Consider the following 20,676-nt stretch of genomic DNA (forward strand, 5'->3'; position numbering starts at 1 on the left):
AAAATACAATTTTTACTAAAATATAACTTTTTCCCCCTACTTTAGGAAGTTTGCAGATCAGGTACAAGCTAAATAGATATCAAGAGCCCGATGTTGTTAACTTTGATTTCAAAAACATGGCTGATGGGCAGCTTCACCACATAAAGATTAACAGAGAAGAAGCAGTGGTCTTTGTGGAGGTAATAGAGAAAATGCAGCAGAAGCAATGGTTAAAATTATGCTCCCCAGCAAGAAGCACCTACAGCAGAAATTGGATAATGGATAGATTAAACAAAGACATCCTTTCAGTTGCTGCTTTTGCATAGATCATAGACCATCAGACGTGTTCAGGTTTTTTAAGCAATAAGATTCTGTCCAAAATATTATTAATATTTGATACTTAAAATTGCCAAACTTTCCTATTTGTTTTGCTTTACTCAGGAGGGAAATGCTTTCTAGTTTAGCATAATATGCTACTGGTAGGACCATTGCTACTCTAATGAAACCAGTTTACTTCAGATGGGTGTACATGCAACCATAATTCTAGCACAGAAATTAATGATTGCAATATCAGAATAAATTTTAAAATGATGTGAATTACAGCAGAGAAAGTTGAATTATTCACTCTACCAGCTTTTGAAGAAAAGCACTAATGTTTCAGCCCTCTAGATAGAGGAAAATTTCTTAGCTGAATGACTCAAGTGAAAATACCCAGCTAAGTAAAAATATCAAGATGAGAATAGCTTGTATCTTTTTGTTGGTTTTCCCCATTTTGGCTTTCTTATACAGTGGAGAAAAATAGAGTGATATAAGGGGATAGAAGGTGGGGTGCACTGGTATCTGAGGGTGCATAGAAATAGTTTAGAAAATAATATTCACCTGTATAAATGGCTAACTCTTTAAACTTCGTTTTCCTAAATCTTTGGGGCCATATTAACTCTTGCCTATTTTATCATTTTCTTTTGTCTTCCTTTGCTTCCTGCCTCTTCTCAACCATGGCATCCGTTTGGATGTTTGCATCTCATGGAACAATTTTGTAGATTGACGAGAAAGCGAGGAGACAAGTCCACCTTGCATCAGGTACAGAACTCAGTGCGGTCAGATCCCTTGTACTGGGCAGGATTCTAGGTAAGTAAAAGGAATGGCCTTTCGCCTAATCATGATGCATAAACATGGACCAGAAGAGTCATATGCCAGAGTCACACACACACACACACACGCCACATACAAATTCATCATGCCAAAAGAAATCTCTTGCGTAATTTCATTTCTGAAGTGAATGATAATCAAGGCAGAAGCTGTACTTTCTCAGGGGTATATGTAATCGTGAGTAGGGACATTTTGCAAGATGAGCAAGCATGTTACTTTGATAGTTATGCCACTCTGGCGTGTGCCATGCGTCAGTCCAGCATAATGAAACACGGTATTGCCCTCACACTTCAAGAATATCAAATAGAAGTAGAAATAACAGGCTGTGTATCAGTCAGCTGCCAAATATATAAACCATTATCTAATGATAAAACTAGGATTAGATCTAAAAAAAAACGGAGGAGAAAGCAATTGCTTTTCTGCTGCTTAGTGAATATGCTTTAGGTTGTGGCCTGGATCCTGTTTGCCTTGTTGCGATGCAGTGGCCAGCCACTCCTGCTAGAACCCAATGACGTATAACCCAGTGTCTATCTAAGTGCCTTATAATTCTTATTTCTATCCACTAGTTACTTCTGATAATAGCACTGAAGTAGAAACATACTCTTGCCATTTTAACATCAAAATATGTACGCTTTTTTTACACTTGCCAGCAAGGACTAAATGGAAAGAGGGGCAGTACATTTTAAAAGGGATTTTCTTTTTAGTTATAAAAGTGGGGGTGGGAGACTTTCTGTAGTCTGGTTCTCATTCCTAGTTTGATATTTGACACTAACCTCGAATATTTTGTCCAAGATAATAAATGGAATCTTTTATTTTTTTGACCTTTTCAGTTACTTATACCTTGATATATCATTTCTTGCATTCCCTGTACATAATCTCAGAATCTTGAGAATGTTTGATCAAACCTATGGGTGAATGATCAAAATATTGGCCCTTGAGAAGGTTAATAGTTAAGTTTGTAAATACTTATAGGCTTTCTAGTACTATGATAAGCACCAGTATTGTACGCTCTTATTCTCCAAACAAGCAGGGGAAATATCAATTGCATTGTTCTTCCAAATCATTTTTATCTTTTTAGAGATAAAAAATATGTGCAAAGTACTTCTTGGATATTTGGAAGCTTAATTGGAATATCCCAAGTGAGTTTCATAGTATAAGTTACATAAATTCAACTACAGTAATTAAAAAATCAGATAATTATAGCAAATCCCGATTTCAAGAGCTCCTCAGTCTAGCAAGGTCTGAGAGGAGGCATTTTACATAAAAATGTAAAATACAAGATAGAAAATTCTAACAATTATGCATAATGTTGATAAAATCATATTTGTGAAGAAATAACATGTTCAAATTTAATGCCAGAGTTGCTGATGAAAATATTTTGTGTGAATAGAAATAAGTCAAATATACTATAAAACAATTGGGAAACTGATCTGCATTTTATGAGGAGGATTATATTAATCAAACAGTAGAATAATAGCATTCATTATATAAATATTTGTTTCCCTTTTTATAATGAATATCGCAGATTAATAAGGAATTAAAGATGTTAATGTTTTCATTCAAGAACAGAGTATTATTAAAATGCATATCACTCATGCTGAAAATTAAGATTAAAGTTCAAAAGTAAGAGTTTATTTGGTACGTGCCTAAGGTGTGGATCTTGACCAAGGACTAATATTACATTCAAATCATTTGTAATTCAAAGGAGACTAATAATTTATGGTCGTGTGGTGTGGTATATGAATTTACAACAAAATGTTATGTACTATATTATTATGTTGTAATATGGTATGTTAATTTATAGCAAAATTGATGCTAAAATGGAACTAGTAGTTTTCCAGAGAGTTACTCAATCTTGAAGTTTCTTATTATGTTAGTCGGGGTCCTCCAAGAAGCCATTGCCAAGACAAAATTAACCACGTGAGGATTTTATTAAGGGGACACTTGTGAAAGAGAACGTGGGGAGAGAGCTTGCCAAGACTGGCAGAGCCGTCAGATGCCATGCAGCTCTGCCTTCAAGCGAAGGAGAGAGGGAGGGAAAGTTAGACAGAAGCATCCTAGACTTCCGTGCAGTCAACAAAGGTTAAACAGTCTTTGGGGAGCCCATGAGTCTGTCATCCATCAGAGGAGTCCCATGTTTCCAAGGATGGGTCTGCCTTAGAGTCCCTGCTATGATCAGCTCTTGGCTGGGAACAGCCCATGGGAAGCAAGGCACTGGCCCAAGTAAGAGGATGGATTTCAGAGCCCAGCAGCTGGGGCCCTTGGTCAATTCCTCTCATCTAGTTGGAGGTCTGCAAGGCACATTCTCATGTGCCCACACTTATCAACTATGTTTTTCATTTTTGTAAGTCTGTTTGGCTCCCTTGTTCATTTAGCACATACTTTGTGATCACCGGTTGTGTACACAGAGAATGCCACTCAGCAAGGCAGACAGTGCATCTGCCCTCACAGAATTTATGGTTAGTGGGCATACAGATAATCACTATACAAAATGTTCCTGTGTATCTAATTGAGTGTAATGTACCCTATGTTGCTTGGGAAAAAATAGTTCCAAATTATCCTCCAAATTAAAATAAATTAAAATACTGTGGGACTTCCCTGGCGGTTCAGTGGTTAGGACTCGGCACTTTCACTGCTGGGCCCCGGGTTCAATCCCTGGTCAGGGAACTAAGATCCCACAAGCCGAGCAGCACAGCCAAAAAAAAAAAAAAATTAAATACTTGTTTCGTTTTATAATTTCTGAATATTTCTTTTAAGGGAGCAGAAAAAACCATTGACCCGTTTTTTTTTTTGGAGTTATAATTTGCCTATTTTCAACCAAAGACTTAAGGATATGACCATCCACTGCCATTTTATAAATTTATTTATTTTATTTTTGGCTGTGTTGGGTCTTCGTTTCTGTGCGAGGTCTCTCTCTAGTTGTGGCAAGCGGGGGCCACTCTTCATCGCGGTGCGTGGGCCTCTCACTATCGCGGCCTCTCTTGTTGCGGAGCACAGGCTCCAGACGCACAGGCTCAGTAGTTGTGGCTCACGGGCCCAGTCGCTCCGCGGCATGTGGGATCTTCCCAGACCAGGGCTCGAACCTGTGTCCCCTGTGTTGGCAGGCGGATTCTCAACCACTGCCCCACCAGGGAAGCCCCCACTGCCATTTTAGATGGAAACCCAGATATAAAGGAAATTCTTCCTCTCTTTCACTTTTCTCCAGTACTCATTTCTTAAACTTAGGAAGAATCATGGGAATAATTTTGGATTATTGTCACTATTAATCAACATTACTAGCAGATGTTGAAAAGGAGGGTAAATTTTAGAAATAATATCAAGCTGTACTATGATGACAGGGAAACCATCTCTAACTCCCTACTACACTTAAAATATTTAAAGACTCAATAACTTTGGCATTAATAGTCATTAGTAGTTGGGAGCCGGGGTGAGATGATCCAGCTGTTTGCCAAGCAGCTCAATTTAGATACTCCTGTATTCAATAAAGTACATTAAATTTGCTTTTCATATTTAAAATTCACTATAAAATTAAACTTTGGATTCTGCATCTGGATACTTTTGTATGTTAGAATCGTTTTATGATTTATTTGAGTAGAAGCTGGGTGATTATTTTCACTCATCCTGAGTAGTAGCTTTTGTATGTTAGAGGTGACTGATGACCATTAAGGATCATTTCTCTCTTCTGAGGCCATAGAGCCAGGGAGTACACTCAGATTAGTGCAGTGGAGGTTTAGCCCAGATGTAAATAAAGTCTGTAGTCAGCTAGGAAAGGACATCTACTCAGTCTCCAATGAAGAGCTTTGAGAACAATCTCAATGTGTCAGGAACCGTTCATGTAAAACTCACTTAAGAGCCCAGACGTGAGGAAAAAACATGAGCCAGGTAACCTAAGGGCACTGCAATTTTGTAAATATATTGTGAAACGTCTCTTAAGATAATGGAGGCGTTATTTTAAAAGCACGTTTTAAAAGAGAAGTATAGTTTAGAGCAAGAAAAGTAAGGCATCTACTTAAAATCACTTTTTTGTATTCATCAGGTTGATTTTTGAATATTTTAATAATTAAAATGTCATAGACCATCTTCAGTACTTAGCATGACTTCATCCTTGTGGCAGCTTTAATTGTTTCCAGACAGTCAGCTGTATCATTTTGAATTGGCCATACCTAGAAACTTAAAAACAGCTTTTCTCCTCATCGTGATACCTGAGCATCGATCAGAAGTGTCATGTTCCAAAAGCAAAGAGCACTCATGAGGCTGAAGCATATTATCTGATTTTAATTATGGAGCAAATGATAAGGTAGACAGTGGGATTTTGTCAGAGGCACATATAATCATGAGTACACGCTCCAGGTGGGACGGGCAAGTGTACGCCTTTGACAAGGATGTCACCTGCATCACTTTCACTTGGCCGTCAAACATCGTAAAACAGAGCTCAACTTACACTGCAAAAAATGCTAAATGATAAAAGCCAAAGTCACAAATCCCAAATTATATATTTATCAGCTGTCACAATCTAGAAGCCTTCATACAATGATAAAACTCAAATAATTTCTAAAATAAAAAGGAGAAAGCAATTGTTTATTTCTTTGATTACTGACGTGCTTTAAAATGTACCTGCACCTTGGGCTTCCCTGGTGGCGCAGTGGTTGGGAATCTGCCTGCCAATGCAGGGGACGCGGGTTCGAGCCCTGGTCTGGGAGGATCCCGCGTGCCGCGGAGCAGCTGGGCCTGTGAGCCACAGTTGCTGAGCCTGTGCGTCGGGAGCCTGTGCTCCGCAGCAAGAGAGGCCGCGATAGTGAGAGGCCCGCGCACCGCGATGAAGAGTGGCCCCCGCTTGCCACAGCTGGAGAAAGCCCTCACACAGAAACGAAGACCCAACACAGCCATAAATAAATAAATAAATAAAACAAATACTTAAAAAACAAAAACAAAAACTATTATTATTAAAAAAAAAAAAAATGTACCTGCACCAGGAATAAGTAAAAAATAAAGCCATGATCAGGGACTTACATTATTGTGTGCGTGAATTTATTAAAGACCAGGCATTGATGGATGAGAGAGAGAGGATGGAATTGACAGGAGGTACGGATACAGGACCTTTGGGGTGGAGAGAGGGCACAGCCACGGCAAAGAGATACTGGACCGGCCAGCCTAATGATGGTCTATAGCACTAGTCAGAAGAAAGACAGTGAAATGTGAATTCTGCTCGTGTTGTCTGTTAAGTATAAAAGAGGGTTAGTGATGGTTTCCATGTCATCAGAGTAAGATATTGTTACCTATAAATTATCCTCCTTGCTTGATAGCTGCCAGTAATGCTTGTTAACGATGATTGAAGCCAAAAAGTGTTCCTACAGTCCATTCTCATTCGTAGAAATGAGTACTGGAGGACAGAGAGAAAGCAATTCCTCTCTTTCTATTCTTCCTTCTGAAGACGCAGGCAGCCTGATGTCATTTCTTTGTTAAGCATGTTCAAAATGTGTTAAGTACTGAGGCCAAAGTGAATGATTCCTCAATCGGCTCCTTTAAGAGACCTATTTACTCAAAGATTATATAAAGAGACATCTCTCTACGATGTAATTATGTAATTAATCAAAGGAGGTATGCAGGTATAAAGTTGTTTTGCTAATTCATTAAGCTTTTATTGGGTCACAATTCCACCACATGAAAAAAAAAATCTCAATTAAGATCATTGCATACTCTTGAAATTGCATAAAGCCTCTCATAGCAAATGTGCCCACATTTTGAAAAGTGATATAATTTAACCTATTACAAAATGACTGAAAATTACTATTCAGAGGCTGAGTGAAGTTTACGACTATTTATTACTTTTTTATGTCAGGTATGTAATGGTGCAAGAACACTGACAGCAAAAATCGGTGGGTACATCATGGTGGGAAGAGCCAGGTTGCATCAGATAAACTGGGTTCATATTCCTCCCTAATTAATAGGCTGCATTTCATTTGCTTTGTTTATCCAAAACTCTTTAGATTAAGTTCTGAGTTGTGTTTACAGATTGTTTTTTATGTTAGAAGAGTTTTCTAAAAGCCTGAAGATGTTTTCACTCATTGTGAGCAGTAGCTTTGGTATATTTAAAGGCAGTGACCACATCGGGATCATTTATCTCTTCTGAGGCTGCAGAGCCAGGAATTAACTCAGATTTCTGCAGTGGAGATCTAGGCCAGATGTAAATAAAGTATGTGGTCAGAGGGAAGAGGATGTCGACGGCATCTCCTCAGAAGAGCTTCAGGAACGGACTTCAATCTCAGGGACATTTTATGTAAAACCTGCTTCAAAGCCAAAGGGTACATAAGAAAGTTTAATTCAGTTACTTAAGGACACTGTGATTTTGTAAATGTCCAGTCAATTGACACTTCAGATGACACAGGTCATGCTGAAAGCAAAAGAGAAGCTCAGGTTACCCCGAGATGCCTCACTATAAATAGTTTGTACATTAATCAGGTTCTCAAGGTTGTATCTCAGAGCAGCAGGCTTGGTTGGCAAATAAATACTGTTTATAAAAAAAAACTGCTCCTTTATCCACACAGTATTTGCTGTCTGCTCTGCCATTTGACTTTTCCACCAACTTTTGTTGTTGTTGAATCCTTGTTGTAATTGCCTATGATGGTAAAAATGTCCTGCTGGATATTAGCACTGCTCTTCTGATTCATTGCACCATTTTCTGGCAAGCTTTCTTTATCTTTATGGATTAAAGGTATTGAGATCCTTTTTTAAGGTGGCCCCTTTTCCATAGGTATGGCCAAACTACTTAGGTTTCTTTTGAGTTATTTGTTTTGTTTATCTTTGTTGTTGTTGTTTTGACAGCCACAAGAAGTTTCATGAAGCACTTCTTGTTTTAATTGTTCTTCATTTACTTCATATCCTTTCCAGAAACAGTCCTCTCTCTGGGTAATAAATAGAAAGGCGCTTCATACGAATTTTACTTTCTTGTTACTCTATTTTCTTGTAGAACTTTTGGTAGATTTCTTTGCAAAAGCAGAAACCATTCCCTTGGTTGGAAGATACACTTGAGGCTACCTTTTTAACAGACAAGACCACCTGCAAAATCTGAGTCAGTTAAGAATTTTTCTAACCGGAAACATCCCAAACATAATAGTCTTATCAGGATTTCAATGAAGTAAGAGGCATTTATCTACAATTCCCCCACCTGTCCTGTTCTAACCCTTACATGTTGTTGGCATTTCAGGAGTCAGATAATAGGAAAGATAAATGTTTTTGTTCACTGGCTTTATGAACACGGTTGTCAGTGCAGCTCTCTGATACTATGTACTGCTTATAAGCAACTTAATATAGCTGTTGACTTCATCTGGACTCAACTCTGGGAAGATGGATGCAAAGTCCCATAGTTCCCTTTCTCTCCAGATTCTAGTTCCGACCCATTGACTTTCCTGAAACAAGGGAGTTGACGGTCTAGCGCGGCCAGGGGTCATGCCTGGGGGATGCCAGTGAGACAGTGTTGTGAGACTCCCTGCTTCTGGTTGGAAGGGAGTCTGGGGACCAGCCTAGAAGAGTCTTAAGGGAGACCCTGAATTGTGTGGATCCTGGAAAATGCTTGGCTTGCAGAGAGCCCTGGACCCAGTGGGGAAAGGGCAGCATTGAAAACTCAGTGCTTCTGTGTTCCCTCTTTGCCGAGGAGAGAATGACCTGAAATGTGAGGATTTCCTGAATCCTGAAATTTGGACCATGTCCTCTCTCTCCTGAGGTTGGGTGGGCATTTGGATGGCAGCTTCACTGACAAGGACAGCTGCTGCGCTCTCTACCTTCTCTGGGCGTCAACCACCTAAGGAAGGCAGTGACAGAGAATCAACTAGCAGATGAGAAAAACAGCCCTATATACAACCCTTGATTCAACAGCAATCAAGTGGGAGAGAAACCAAAACAACCAGAATTAAGCTATTCAAGGAGACAGAGCCCATCCTGAATGAAATTGAGTAAGAGCATTGTAAGGAAATTCTAACAAAGCAACAAAAAGACCTAGAGGAGCTAAAAGTATGATTTTTCCAGACTAAAAAAGAATGATCTTTGTGGATACTTGAAATCATCCCCTGGAAGAGCCAGTGAGTGACGCACTTGACCCACACAAAAGCAAGTCCTAAAAAGATAGAAATCAGGAGGGAGATTAAAAGCAGTTCGAGAATATGCAGAGGAGACCCAACGTGAATACTCGGCAGTCCAGAAGGATAAAAAGGATGAAAGTGAAACAGTTGCTTGCACAGCATATGAAATTTTCCAAGCTGAAGAAAAACCTTGTGTCTGCAGATTAAAAGGGGCCACCGTGGTCTATGCATAAGAGATGAGAGAAGATAAACAGCAGGGACAATCTGACAAAAATTCCTAAATCACAGGGAATCTTACAAAGTTTAAGAAAGAAGTGATAGAGCCAGAAGATGCTGGAGTGACGTCTACAGGTGATTAAGAGAATAGGGCTGGGCAGAGTCATCCTTAAAACAGACACACAAAAAAATCCCCTAATCCATCAAGATAAATTTCTGTTCCAGATACACTCCATCACATTTTCTAATTTATTTCTTCATAGCATTATCAGTCTCCAGAATTTTCATCCATTCCTGTTTCATGTTTATTGTCCGTCTCCCCTGCTAGGATGTAAGATGCTCAAACAGCAGGGAATGTGTTGCCTGTATATTTAGCTCTTAAAACAAATATTAATTGACAGACTAGTTTAAGTTTTACAATTTAAAGCTTTTTTCTACAATATTTTATAATAGGTAAATACTTTCAGTTTAAAGGTGTAGGGTTTTAAAAAGTTGCCTCATATCAGATTTTTACCAAAGAAGTGAATTTTATCTATTTACTCTTTTTGTTGTTGTTCAAAAGGTAAGATTTTTTTTTAAGGTCTATAGAAATTTTATTCAAGATTTTAATCTTGTGGAGGAAATATGAAAAGCACTGTTCTGATTATGTTGCTATTAAAGTATATTCCTTTTTATTTCTTGTTAAAGTAAAAAAATAAAATAAACCAAAAAACTACAAAGCAAGAATGCTGTCTTTTTCTAAAAATATGTATATTTGAATGTATCTCCATCCATTCAAATGAGTGAGTGCTGTGTGGTGGGACTAAGTTAGTTCTTTGGTTTATACACATTGATGAAGCGCCTCCCGTGTAACCGCGTGGTGCTGGGTGTTGAGGGTTCCCTGTGCGCTCACGGAGCAGCAGAGTGATAGCCTCTCAGGGCTCTTTGTGCAACGAGGCAGGACAGCCTAATGGTAAGAACATAGGCTCCAGAGCTAGGATACCTGGATCTGAATACCATATCCCCCAGCACAACAGGAAAGTGATGTAATCTCTCTAATTTTCAGATTTTTTAGAGTGTGATATTCATGATGCTAAACATCTAATCAGTATTTTTATTAAAGATATAAAGCGTGAATGAAAATGGGGCAGAAGGAAGTGTTCTTCAAAAACATTGATATAACAAGACAGCCTCAATCAGAACGGAGTTGCCCAGAGTCATTTCAAGAATAGATCTCAAGCCAAAAAAAAAAAAAAAAAAAAAATGTACCGCAGAAGATATAAGTGGAGTGAAAGAAAGAATGTGTCAATTATAAACAAAAGAAGCTTATGATTTTGCAGTCCAACAGGCCTGGAGTCCAGTGCACAATGCCAACAGCTGAGTAACCTCAGGCGAATCACTAAAATTCTGAACCTAAAGGGTCTTGTCTGTGTGACTAGAATAGGATACTCATGGCTACTGTAAGGTTTAAACACAAGCATGCAAATCCCTTAGAATAGTGCCTACCATATAATAAGCATTCAATAAATACAATATTTATTATATTAGTTTTTGAAGAGACCAAAATGCAAATGTTGGTGTCCCGGTATGTGCAGCACAGGGGAAAGTAGTCTTGCTGCTTTATGATCATATAGGATGGGTGGGTGCATCGTAGTCTGATAACATTTGAACGTTAAAAGTCTACAATTAATACCCCTTGTTTAGATTTCATGCTTGCCAAGCATGAAGTATCTTCTTCCCTGTAAAATTATGAATTAATATTTTGACACTCAAACCAATCTCTGTCCCACAATAGTTCCATATTAACTAAATGCTCATTAAAATGGGGGGAGGGGTTATCTATGTATAGGGGGCACACACATATCTCAGTCTGAGCAATAGGTGGATAGTGAAACAGGGAGAAAAGTCAGTGAGGTATGAAAGTTTTCACTGCTGTACGTGAAGAATTAAGAGTCTCTAAAAGCTTTTGAGATACAATCTCTAACATGATAACATCTTGCAAGAACCCTGATCAGTTCATTATCTGACCCATTCTTTTAGAGACTTTAATTATTTCCAGAGAGCTCTCAGTATATTTAATTAGCCATACTTAAAAACTTGTCTTTATTAACCTGGGATGTCTCACCAGTAGTTGTGGAAAGATTGAATGGATCTCTTGTAATAAAGACAAAAGCAAAAGGAATTTAACAGCTGTGTATGTATTGCTGTTGAGTTGTCAAGACTTGGAATATTCCACTGTGGCATTGCCCGTTTGCACCTTCACTGTCGTCAATACTGCGGTGTTTCTTTGGCTTCACAGAACACAGTGATGTGGACCAGGAGACGGCGCTGGCAGGTGCACAGGGCTTCCTGGGCTGTCTCTCTGCTGTGCAGGTCAGCCACGTGGTCCCCCTGAAGGCCGCTCTGCACCACAGCCGCCCAGCCCCCATCACCATCTCAGGACACGTGACGGAGTCCAGCTGTGTGGCCCAGGCCGGCACTGATGCCACATCAAGGGAGAGGACACACTCCTTTGCAGGTGGCGTATGGCTCTTCCTTTACCCAGTCACAAACACAGCTTGTCCTTTGGATATTAAAATCTTTTAATGCTGCGACTCTATGTTCTCGAGATGGTTTCTTGAAATTGGTTTTGTTTAATTTTCAGTCCTTTCCCATTTCTTTCCTAGATTCTCAGTTCTTTATTCATGTGGACCATTGCATGTGGGCATTGCTTAAGGTTAAAATTGCAGACATCCCACGTTGACCTCTATAATTCTGTTCTGGTTTAAAAAGTTTATGAATTTTTAAAAATTTCTTCTTTTTACTCACCGATATCCCCCTCTCCCCCCTTTTCTGTCCTTTAACTGCAGATCATTCTGGAACAAGAGATGACAGAAAACCCGTCACTAACACAATCAAGAGTGACTCTGCAGTAATTGGAGGTAGTAGAAAGCATGAGCGAGCTCTTCCTATCATTGCTAATGATGGGGTAGTTAGCACTAGAGAAGCTGTCTGTGCAGAATCTACACATGGCCCAAGAGTTAGGCAGTCAATCCTGAGGTCAGTGGGGTGCTTTATTATTTGTACTGGATTGTCTTACAGAGTCATCCTGAATTCCCAGCTCCCTTGGAGAGTTTCAGTGTAAATAATTGATAATTCACTGAAACATCACACTCAAAGAATAGTTGTTAAACTGTGTACTAATGAATATCATTTAGCTTGATAATGGCCATCTACATTCCCTAGGGTGTTCTGACTGTATTTGAGGAAGTGTCATTTTTTGCCTTCTTGGACACATCACTGCTTCTGCAAGGGTTTATGTAAGAAGTAGGAAAAACCTGAGATTAACATTAGGAGCATATATTTAATGTTGCCTTAATGCTTAATAAAGGTGGATATTTCCATGGTTTAGATGCTCCTCTCAATGAATATGACATTTTTATTTGCATTTTATCAAATACAAAACTAATGGAATAAGGGTGGTTCATACTTACTTTATTTTTTTTTTTAATTTATTTATTTTATTTATTTATTTTTGGCTGTGTTGGGTCTTCATTGCTGCACGCGGGCTTTCTCTAGTTGCGGCGAATGGGGGCTACTCTGTTGCAGTGTGCGGGCTTCTCATTGCGGTGGCTTCTCTTGTTGCGGAGCACGGGCTCTAGGCACACAGGCTTCAGTAGTTGTGGCACGAGGTCTCAGTAGATGTGGCTCACGGGCTCTAGAGCACAGGCTCAGTAGTTGTGGCACACGGGCTTAGTTGCTCCACGGCACGTGGGATCTTCCCGGACCAGGGATCGAACCCGTGTCTCCTGCATTGGCAGGCTGATTCTTAACCACTGCGCCACCAGGGAAGTCCCAATACTTATTTTAAATTGCAAAATTAACACAAAAAATTTTAAATATATCTTCCTGGCAGTAAAGCAGCATATTCTCTGAGACATAATTTATTCAAAACCAACCCCCTACATAAACCTTTTCCTTCTTGATTAATGGTCTTAAGAATGTTATTAATCAGATTATTGAAATGTTAAGTGGCTCACCTTTCCTCCATACTCTGCATATGATATGGACATAAAAAGTAAACAATTATTTTATTATCAATATATTGCCAGGTAACGTGATTAGTCGTATACTTGAGCAACTTAAGTGGGCTTTATACCTGATTCATTTGGTTCTATTTTTACACCCTTACTCATGTAGACACTGACTTCCTTTAAGAACTTAGAATTTTATTTAGACAGAGAAGAGTACTGGTCAAATCTTTGTGAGAATATTAACATCCCCATTGCTTTTTCAGTTGCTTTACTTTTTATCAAATTAATGAGGTATAAATTAAAGATGCATAAAATAGGTTCCTCATTTAGTTATGTAACAAATGAAAAACAAAAACTAAAACCCTGTTAGAAGAGTAGTTAATAACTGCGTGTCTAAAATAAATATATCAATATAGTATTAATACAATCCATGGTAAAAACTCATTTGAAGTTATAGCATTTAAAATGTGCTCAACATTGCAAATTGTTGGGATTCTAGTCAAACAAATTGTCTCAGTCTCATAATGGTACTTTTTCTGTGCATTTAATTAGTATAGATATATAGTAAGGATACAGGGAGATAAATATACAGATTTAGATATAAATAGTTATTGTATAGTCAAGCTAATGTTACAGCAAGTATTTAATCTTTAGAATATTGTTTGTAAGTCATTGTGTGTTGGAATGGAACATACAATGGAAACAACTAATAGGTGACCTGTGAAATTCTCACTTGACTCAAATGCACAGAGCAGAGCAAGAATTATGGAAGATTTGCTGCTCGGGGTCTCGCCAGGGTCTACAGATCCAGGAGTGTCTGCTTTTGATCACTGCAGACTGAGCTTCAGGATCAGAGCAGCTGATCGTGGCCATCTAAGCCCGGGAGGCCTCTCCTGGGGTCACGCGCAGTTTCTTGGCTAAATCACAGAATTCCATTCTCTAGCGTGTTGCTCCATCTGCTAGCGTTGTGGTAGAGTTCTTCATTTGTTTTCTCGTTACTCATAAATTGCACCCACTGTGTAACAATAATTAATCCATTTAAGTAGTTTCCAATTGGCTAATTCCCCCATGTTTTACATTTTAGGTAATCTTTTTCTTCAGTTGCAAACAGTAAATAAATAAATAGTGTGAGATGGGAAAATTGATTTAATAAGATATTTAAAACTGGTGACTCAGACACTGTAGAGGGTTTCTGGCCAGAATACACAGATATGAATGCTCAGATTTAGACAGAAAGCTACATAATTTCCTCAAAAAAACACATTCACCCAGAGCTTCAGATGGCAGTGTCACAGAGTGCTGTAGATGGCCATATGTCATTTAGAGTATCCTTTTTCCTTTCTTCCTTTTTTTTTTTTTTTTTTTTTGTATAACAGGTTAGATCAAGATTTTTCGTGGACATGACAAACCCTGACATAACACTGTCTCCAGTTAAAAGGGAAATCACATGCATGAAGCAAACCATTTCCAGAGTCCACCTGTGATTTTGACTGTCTGGATGTCCTGCCTGGGCCTGCAGTAGCCTGCCCTCTGTATCTACTTCATCAGCTTTCCATGCTGAAATTGTTCAGAATCTCTTTCTTTAAACTAGAGGCCTATAACCAGACAATAGAAGTAGTTATAGCAACTCAACTGATTAGTTTTCTAAGATGAGAGGCAAAATATATAACATCAAATGGATATTCTGATTTAAATTATTCTTTATTAATATGACCAATTATGAAAGATCATATGCATTAGTAAATTCTTCAGATTTCAAGTACAGTACAGAATTTAGTTACCAGGTTTATGTTGGATCTATCAGCAAGGAATTGCTGTCCCTCTCAGATAAGGCTGACCTCGCCAAAAATCGGCTTAGCCCCTGGCAGTATTATGATTGGCTGTAGTGAATCTGCCTGTCAGATCATGTGCTGTGGAATCCATTGTGACTGATGAGGACCTTCAAAGTTCTGGCTTCAGTTGGATTTGTTAGAGTTGTTTATACCTAATTTAAACTAGGATGAAGAGTCCTTGTTTTACGATATGAGACTCCATCCGCATCACTGTTTTCATTGTACCTATTTTCGCCTGAAAACACTATATTAGTACCTCCACTGATTTCATCAGAAGAGTCTAAGTACAAGGGGACTCTCAAACTCATGGTGACAGACAACAGTTTTCCAAATTGTATTTTTCATTTGAAAACTTGGCTTTTATCATTGGCATCCTACATTGTCAGTTGTTTTTCTTTTCTTTTTAATAAATTTTTAAAATTTTATTTATTTATTTTTGGCTGCATTGGGTCTTCATTGCTGTGCATGGGCTTGCGAGTGGGGGCCAGTCCCCACTGCAGTGCGGGGACCCCCTCATTGCGGTGCCCCCCCCCCCCCCCAGAGCATGGGCTCCAGGCACATGGGCCTCAACAGCTGTGGCACACAGGCTCAGTAGCTGTGGTTCGCGGGCTCTGGAGTGCAGGCTCAGTAGTTGTGGCACATGGGCTTAGTTGTTCTGCAGCAGGTGGGATCTTCCCGGACCAGGGCTCGAGCCCGTGTCCCCTGCATTGGCAGGCAGATTCTTAACCACTGCGCCCCAGGGAAGCCCTGTTTTTCTTGAAGTGACAGATTTACTTCATTTTAAAGAAAATGTCTGCCAGATATCCCAGTTAAAACAACCATAGTTTATCTGTCAGTCATCCTTTCAAGTAAAAACAGTGTTCTTTAAAGGAAAAAGCAGCTAGTTCAGTTCACAACTCAACTCAGATGTTCACGCTAGCATTCTAACTGGAGACAACCATCATACTTCACACTGCAGTAGAAGTACTTTACAAATACTTCCCATGTCATCACACAAAATGTTAGAAAGACTTACTGCCAAAGGTCACGATTTGGTAAAATGCGTAATTTTTAGTGCTTCATCAAGGATATTCTTAAATGAATCTGGTAGTGCAATGCCTGCTTTCTGCTTTATGAATTCAGTGACCACTTTTCAAGTTTGGTGGCCTTGCCTTAATTCATGCTAAGGTACCAAGAAGTTCACCTAACCTTGTTTTGTCCTATCGGTGGATATTACAACACAGTGAAAAAGGCATCTTAGAGTTATTATGAATAGTTTTGACCCTGTGGACCCCTCAAAGTGTCCCGGGAACCACCAGGGATTCATAGATCACACTTTGAAGAAGACTGACTTAACGTAATGCCAGGATTGGTAACCATTTGACATAGCTAACAGTTGTGGTATTTAAATTTTTTAATTACAATCAGGTGTTTCAAAAAATCAGTATTCCTCATATAGATATAATTACTCTATGTATTAGTATCGATATATTTCATTAGTCAAGATTATTCATATACATAACTTGTTCCTGCTATTTAACAATATAACAAATTATTGATAATCAACTTCATTCAAGTGTTTACATTTAAGGGGATAAATTAGGAGATTGGGATCAACCTATACACACTACTATATATAAAATAGAGAAACAACAAGGACATACTGTTTACCCAGGGACCTATACTCAATATTTTGTAATAACCTATAAGGGAAAATAATCTGAAAAAAATAGATATATGTGTATATGTATATATGTATAACTGAATCATTGTGCTGTACACCTTAAACTAACACAACATTGTAAATCAACTATACTTTAATTAAAAAATGTTTACAGAGACTTCCCTGGAGGTCCAGTGGTTAAGACTCCGTACTTCCCCTGCAGGGGCGTGGGTTATCCCTGGTCGGGGAACTAAGACCCCACATGCCGCATGGTGCAGCCAAAAATAATAATGATAATAAAATAAAATAAATAATAAAAAATGTTTACATATTTAAGTATTAAAAACACATTTGATTATTTTATGATGTTACTATTACTCTATAATTTCAAAATAATTCAAACTTGTCTGGGTATTAATGTGAAGTGACCCCATGGTCTTAGAGACATGTAGGTAATACCTTGTGTTATTAACATATTGTACATATAAATGCACTGAATAAATCCAGTATAATATGCATTCAGAGTAAATGAAGGTGAACCTACAAGACTGATAGAACTCAGAAGTGAACTGAACATATTTTGATACCACTTGATCCAGAAATGCCTAAGGTTTTGATATTGATTTGAAATTGCTATTTCCAATTTATATATATTAGATGCTTGATTTCAGTAGAAAATCATTTTATCATGACTTCTTAAACAGTGAAGTCTACAGTTTCTACCTGGACAACAATTCTGATTTTGTGTTTCTTTTCTCTTCTCTCACTAGGTTTGATAGCTGTTGTGATCTTTATCTTGCTGTGCATCGCTGCCATAGCTGTCTGCATTTATCAGCAGAAAAGGTTATACAGAAGAAATGAGGCAAAAAGGTCAGAGAATGTAGCCAGTGCCGAGGCTGTTTTGAAAAGTGAGCTTAATATGCAAAATGCAGTCAGTGAAAATCAGAAAGAGTACTTCTTCTGATTGGCAGCAGTGATTTACCTTATAATTACAGCAGTCTGATTTAATAGCCAGGGGCTCTCAAGGGACAAAAAAAAAGTTCTTACACTGAATGTACAGGCAAAGGATTTGCGGCACTGCCATGTTGCCACGTCCAGACTCGAGACAGCTCCAGGAGGCCTCATCCAGTGACATACTTCCCGTAGCGGTCATTCCATATAACAAGGAGTTTTAGATACTGATGTTAATTTCCAACTGTTCTGATATGATCTAAAACAGAAGTTTAACCCACTTGAGAGCTACAGTTTTTCAATGTGAAAAGTGTAGCCCTGGCCTCTCAGCCATAAGTGATACCTAAGTTGTGTGAGAGGTAAAAGTCAAAATTGGACTATAATGACCTTGCTTTATCTGAGAACATATGCTGTGTTTGCTTTAAGTGTCCCCATGGTGTTATTCATAGACCTGGAAATGCTTCTAAGATCCTGTTTGGCTGGTGTTTGCATCTTCAGTGGCCAAAAGTATATAAACCCCTTTGCCTTTCTCTGTATTGCATTCAATACAATTTATCAGTAGTGTCGAAATATGTTTTGTTGTCACTGATTTGTTTGTATTGCTCTTTTTCTATTTGACTCTTCTCGATGATTTTGAAAACTTTAGGTTTTGAGTGTCAGGCTCCAGCTCTGAACATGCAATTCATATGTTACAAGACCTACAAAGTGCATTGGTCATCAGTATGCGATGTCTTGCCTTTAACACTTTTCTGTTTAACTTGCTCTCATGGTTCGGTATCGGCAGTAGTTAAGACCCTGGGTAATGCCAGTTTCCCAAAGAGTGTGAAATGTTGGCAAGTAAACTCGTTGATATAAAAAACACAGTTCTTAACACTTCAAAGAATTATTTTTATTTACAACTGTAATATCTCAAATGAAATATACTTCCGAGAATATTTTCCCCCAAACCTTATGTCAGTTTTCTTTATAGGTTTCTATTTCTGTTTTCCTAAAGTTTATCACCCACTTTTCTTTGATCTCCCTTTACTGTATTCCATGGAGCATCTTCTTACGTATTAGAAAAAAGAGACAATTTGAAGTGTAGAGCTCCATTCTTCATTCTAAACTGTATCCCCCCCTTCAGGCATATATTTTGCTGTGCACTGACCTCCAGGACGTACTTTTTGAAATATAAGCTGCAGCCATGCCCCCTTTTGTGCAAATCCAGTAGAGTTATTCAAGAATGCTCCTCCTAAGGGGTGATGGCATATTACATGTCATATTCTAAGTCTGTCGTTCTAGTTACTTCTCATTTACGATGATGGGGTATATTTCTCAAAAAGAACCAAAAATCAATATAACTTACTAACTAGTTCATTTTGATTAGGAGATATATACATACCAGAAGTTCAAATAATTATCAATAACTTTATGAAACTTGCAATAATTACCTTTGAGGCCATGTAAACAAGATGCTTGCATGTAGCTATCTTTGAATTCCACAAGCCAATTATATAGCAGAGGCACTTTGGAATTTACACTCACACTTTCCAGGTGTCTGCCAAGGAAAAATTGGATTCCTTAGTTTGTTCACACCAGAACAATTTGGAAATATGTAAATTTAACATATTTTTCTTTATTTTCCCTCTTGACTCACCTTACCAAACCTGCCTGTCTTTTCTCACAGCACTATATCCATTTTGATGTTTCTGTAAATGCCCGACTAAATCTCAAGGATATGAATTAACACTAGTTTATGAAGGACCTATATGGATAAATGGCATTTTTGTTGTTGTTGAAAGGCTTGTGGTAGCTATCAAGGATTGAACATGAAAATGGTAGTTTTCATTTAATGCAAAGCTGAATACAAACACTGTAACAAGCTCTGAATCTTTCACACGTGTTCTTGTTATTTAGTAGCAGCATTAACCTGGTTGGGAGCTGGAATGTAAACAGGTTTATAGATGGTAAAGCCTCACAATACTCTGTGGTCTGCCGGCTAGGAACTTCAACATTATGACATCAAAACGCACTGATACATCATATGCCATGACTTTCATTCCCTGATTTGTAATCTGTTCCTTCTTTTTTCTTAATAAAATGCACTTTTGAAGTAAAATGCAGAATATATTTTGAGATGTTGTATAAAAGTTTAAAATGAGGGAATTATACTGGATTTTTTTTTTTTTCTCAAAACAGTAAAAAGATGCGTAGATGTATGCCTTCTTTACTGGTGTTTGTGGTTTTTTTTGAACCTTTTGGTACACCCCATGATTATTATGAATTGTTAACAAAAGCTGCATTTATAATTTTTCCTTTTAACTGGGCTCAGAAATGAAAGAAAAAATAGAAAGATGTTTACTGATTGTAACAAGTAAAGGAAGTTAAACTAGATTTTAAGTTTTGCCAGAGAACAATGATTTGACTGTTAGCAGTTGTTTGCTGAAAGGTTATTTTATATTTAAATTGGGTGATATCCTTTTACTTCTGCCAAGAACTTGGCTCATCTATACAGTGAGCCCTGTATAGATGCACGGGATTATACGTAAGCATATAGCACACACTGCTGTAATACAAAAGTTTAAAAATTCTTTATTGGTGATTTCAAGTGAAAAAAAATGAAAACAATATGTAATTAACATTTCCCAAATCTCATTAAATCCAAATGTGCAATATGCAAATAAAGTGGAGTTAGGGTGGCATAGGAAATGAGGGTCACGCATGGGAAATGACATCTTAATTTTGCAGAAACCATGTCCACTCTAGGAAATAGTTCCATTTTTAAAAATCCTTTCCCAAGTCTTGCTCTTTAAAGCAAATTTAATAAATTCTTCAGATGGTAAGTTAAAGACAACAACCAG

General features: G+C 38.1%; 1 protein-coding gene across 7 annotated transcripts in view; it reads left to right on the top strand.

Annotated features, from left to right (window-relative positions):
- CNTNAP4 (contactin associated protein family member 4) overlaps nt 1-18,373 on the top strand; it is a 263,350-nt gene extending 244,977 nt beyond the window's left edge. For 6 of the 7 annotated variants that reach the window (XM_059903575.1, XM_059903581.1, XM_059903578.1 and 3 more), the window contains 5 exons: nt 46-179; nt 1,020-1,107; nt 11,698-11,916; nt 12,248-12,319; nt 17,656-18,373. In XM_059903575.1, the coding sequence (XP_059759558.1) occupies nt 46-179; nt 1,020-1,107; nt 11,698-11,916; nt 12,248-12,319; nt 17,656-17,849 (707 nt within the window). In that variant the 3' untranslated portion in view covers nt 17,850-18,373. The remainder of the gene's footprint in view (nt 1-45; nt 180-1,019; nt 1,108-11,697; nt 11,917-12,247; nt 12,320-17,655) is intronic. The other variant, XM_059903577.1, reaches the window with a different exon arrangement.
- The last annotated feature ends 2,303 nt before the right edge of the window (nt 18,374-20,676 follow it).

Source organism: Balaenoptera ricei, chromosome 19 (genome assembly GCF_028023285.1).
Source record: "Balaenoptera ricei isolate mBalRic1 chromosome 19, mBalRic1.hap2, whole genome shotgun sequence".
In the NCBI taxonomy this organism is placed as follows: Eukaryota; Metazoa; Chordata; class Mammalia; order Artiodactyla; family Balaenopteridae; genus Balaenoptera; species Balaenoptera ricei.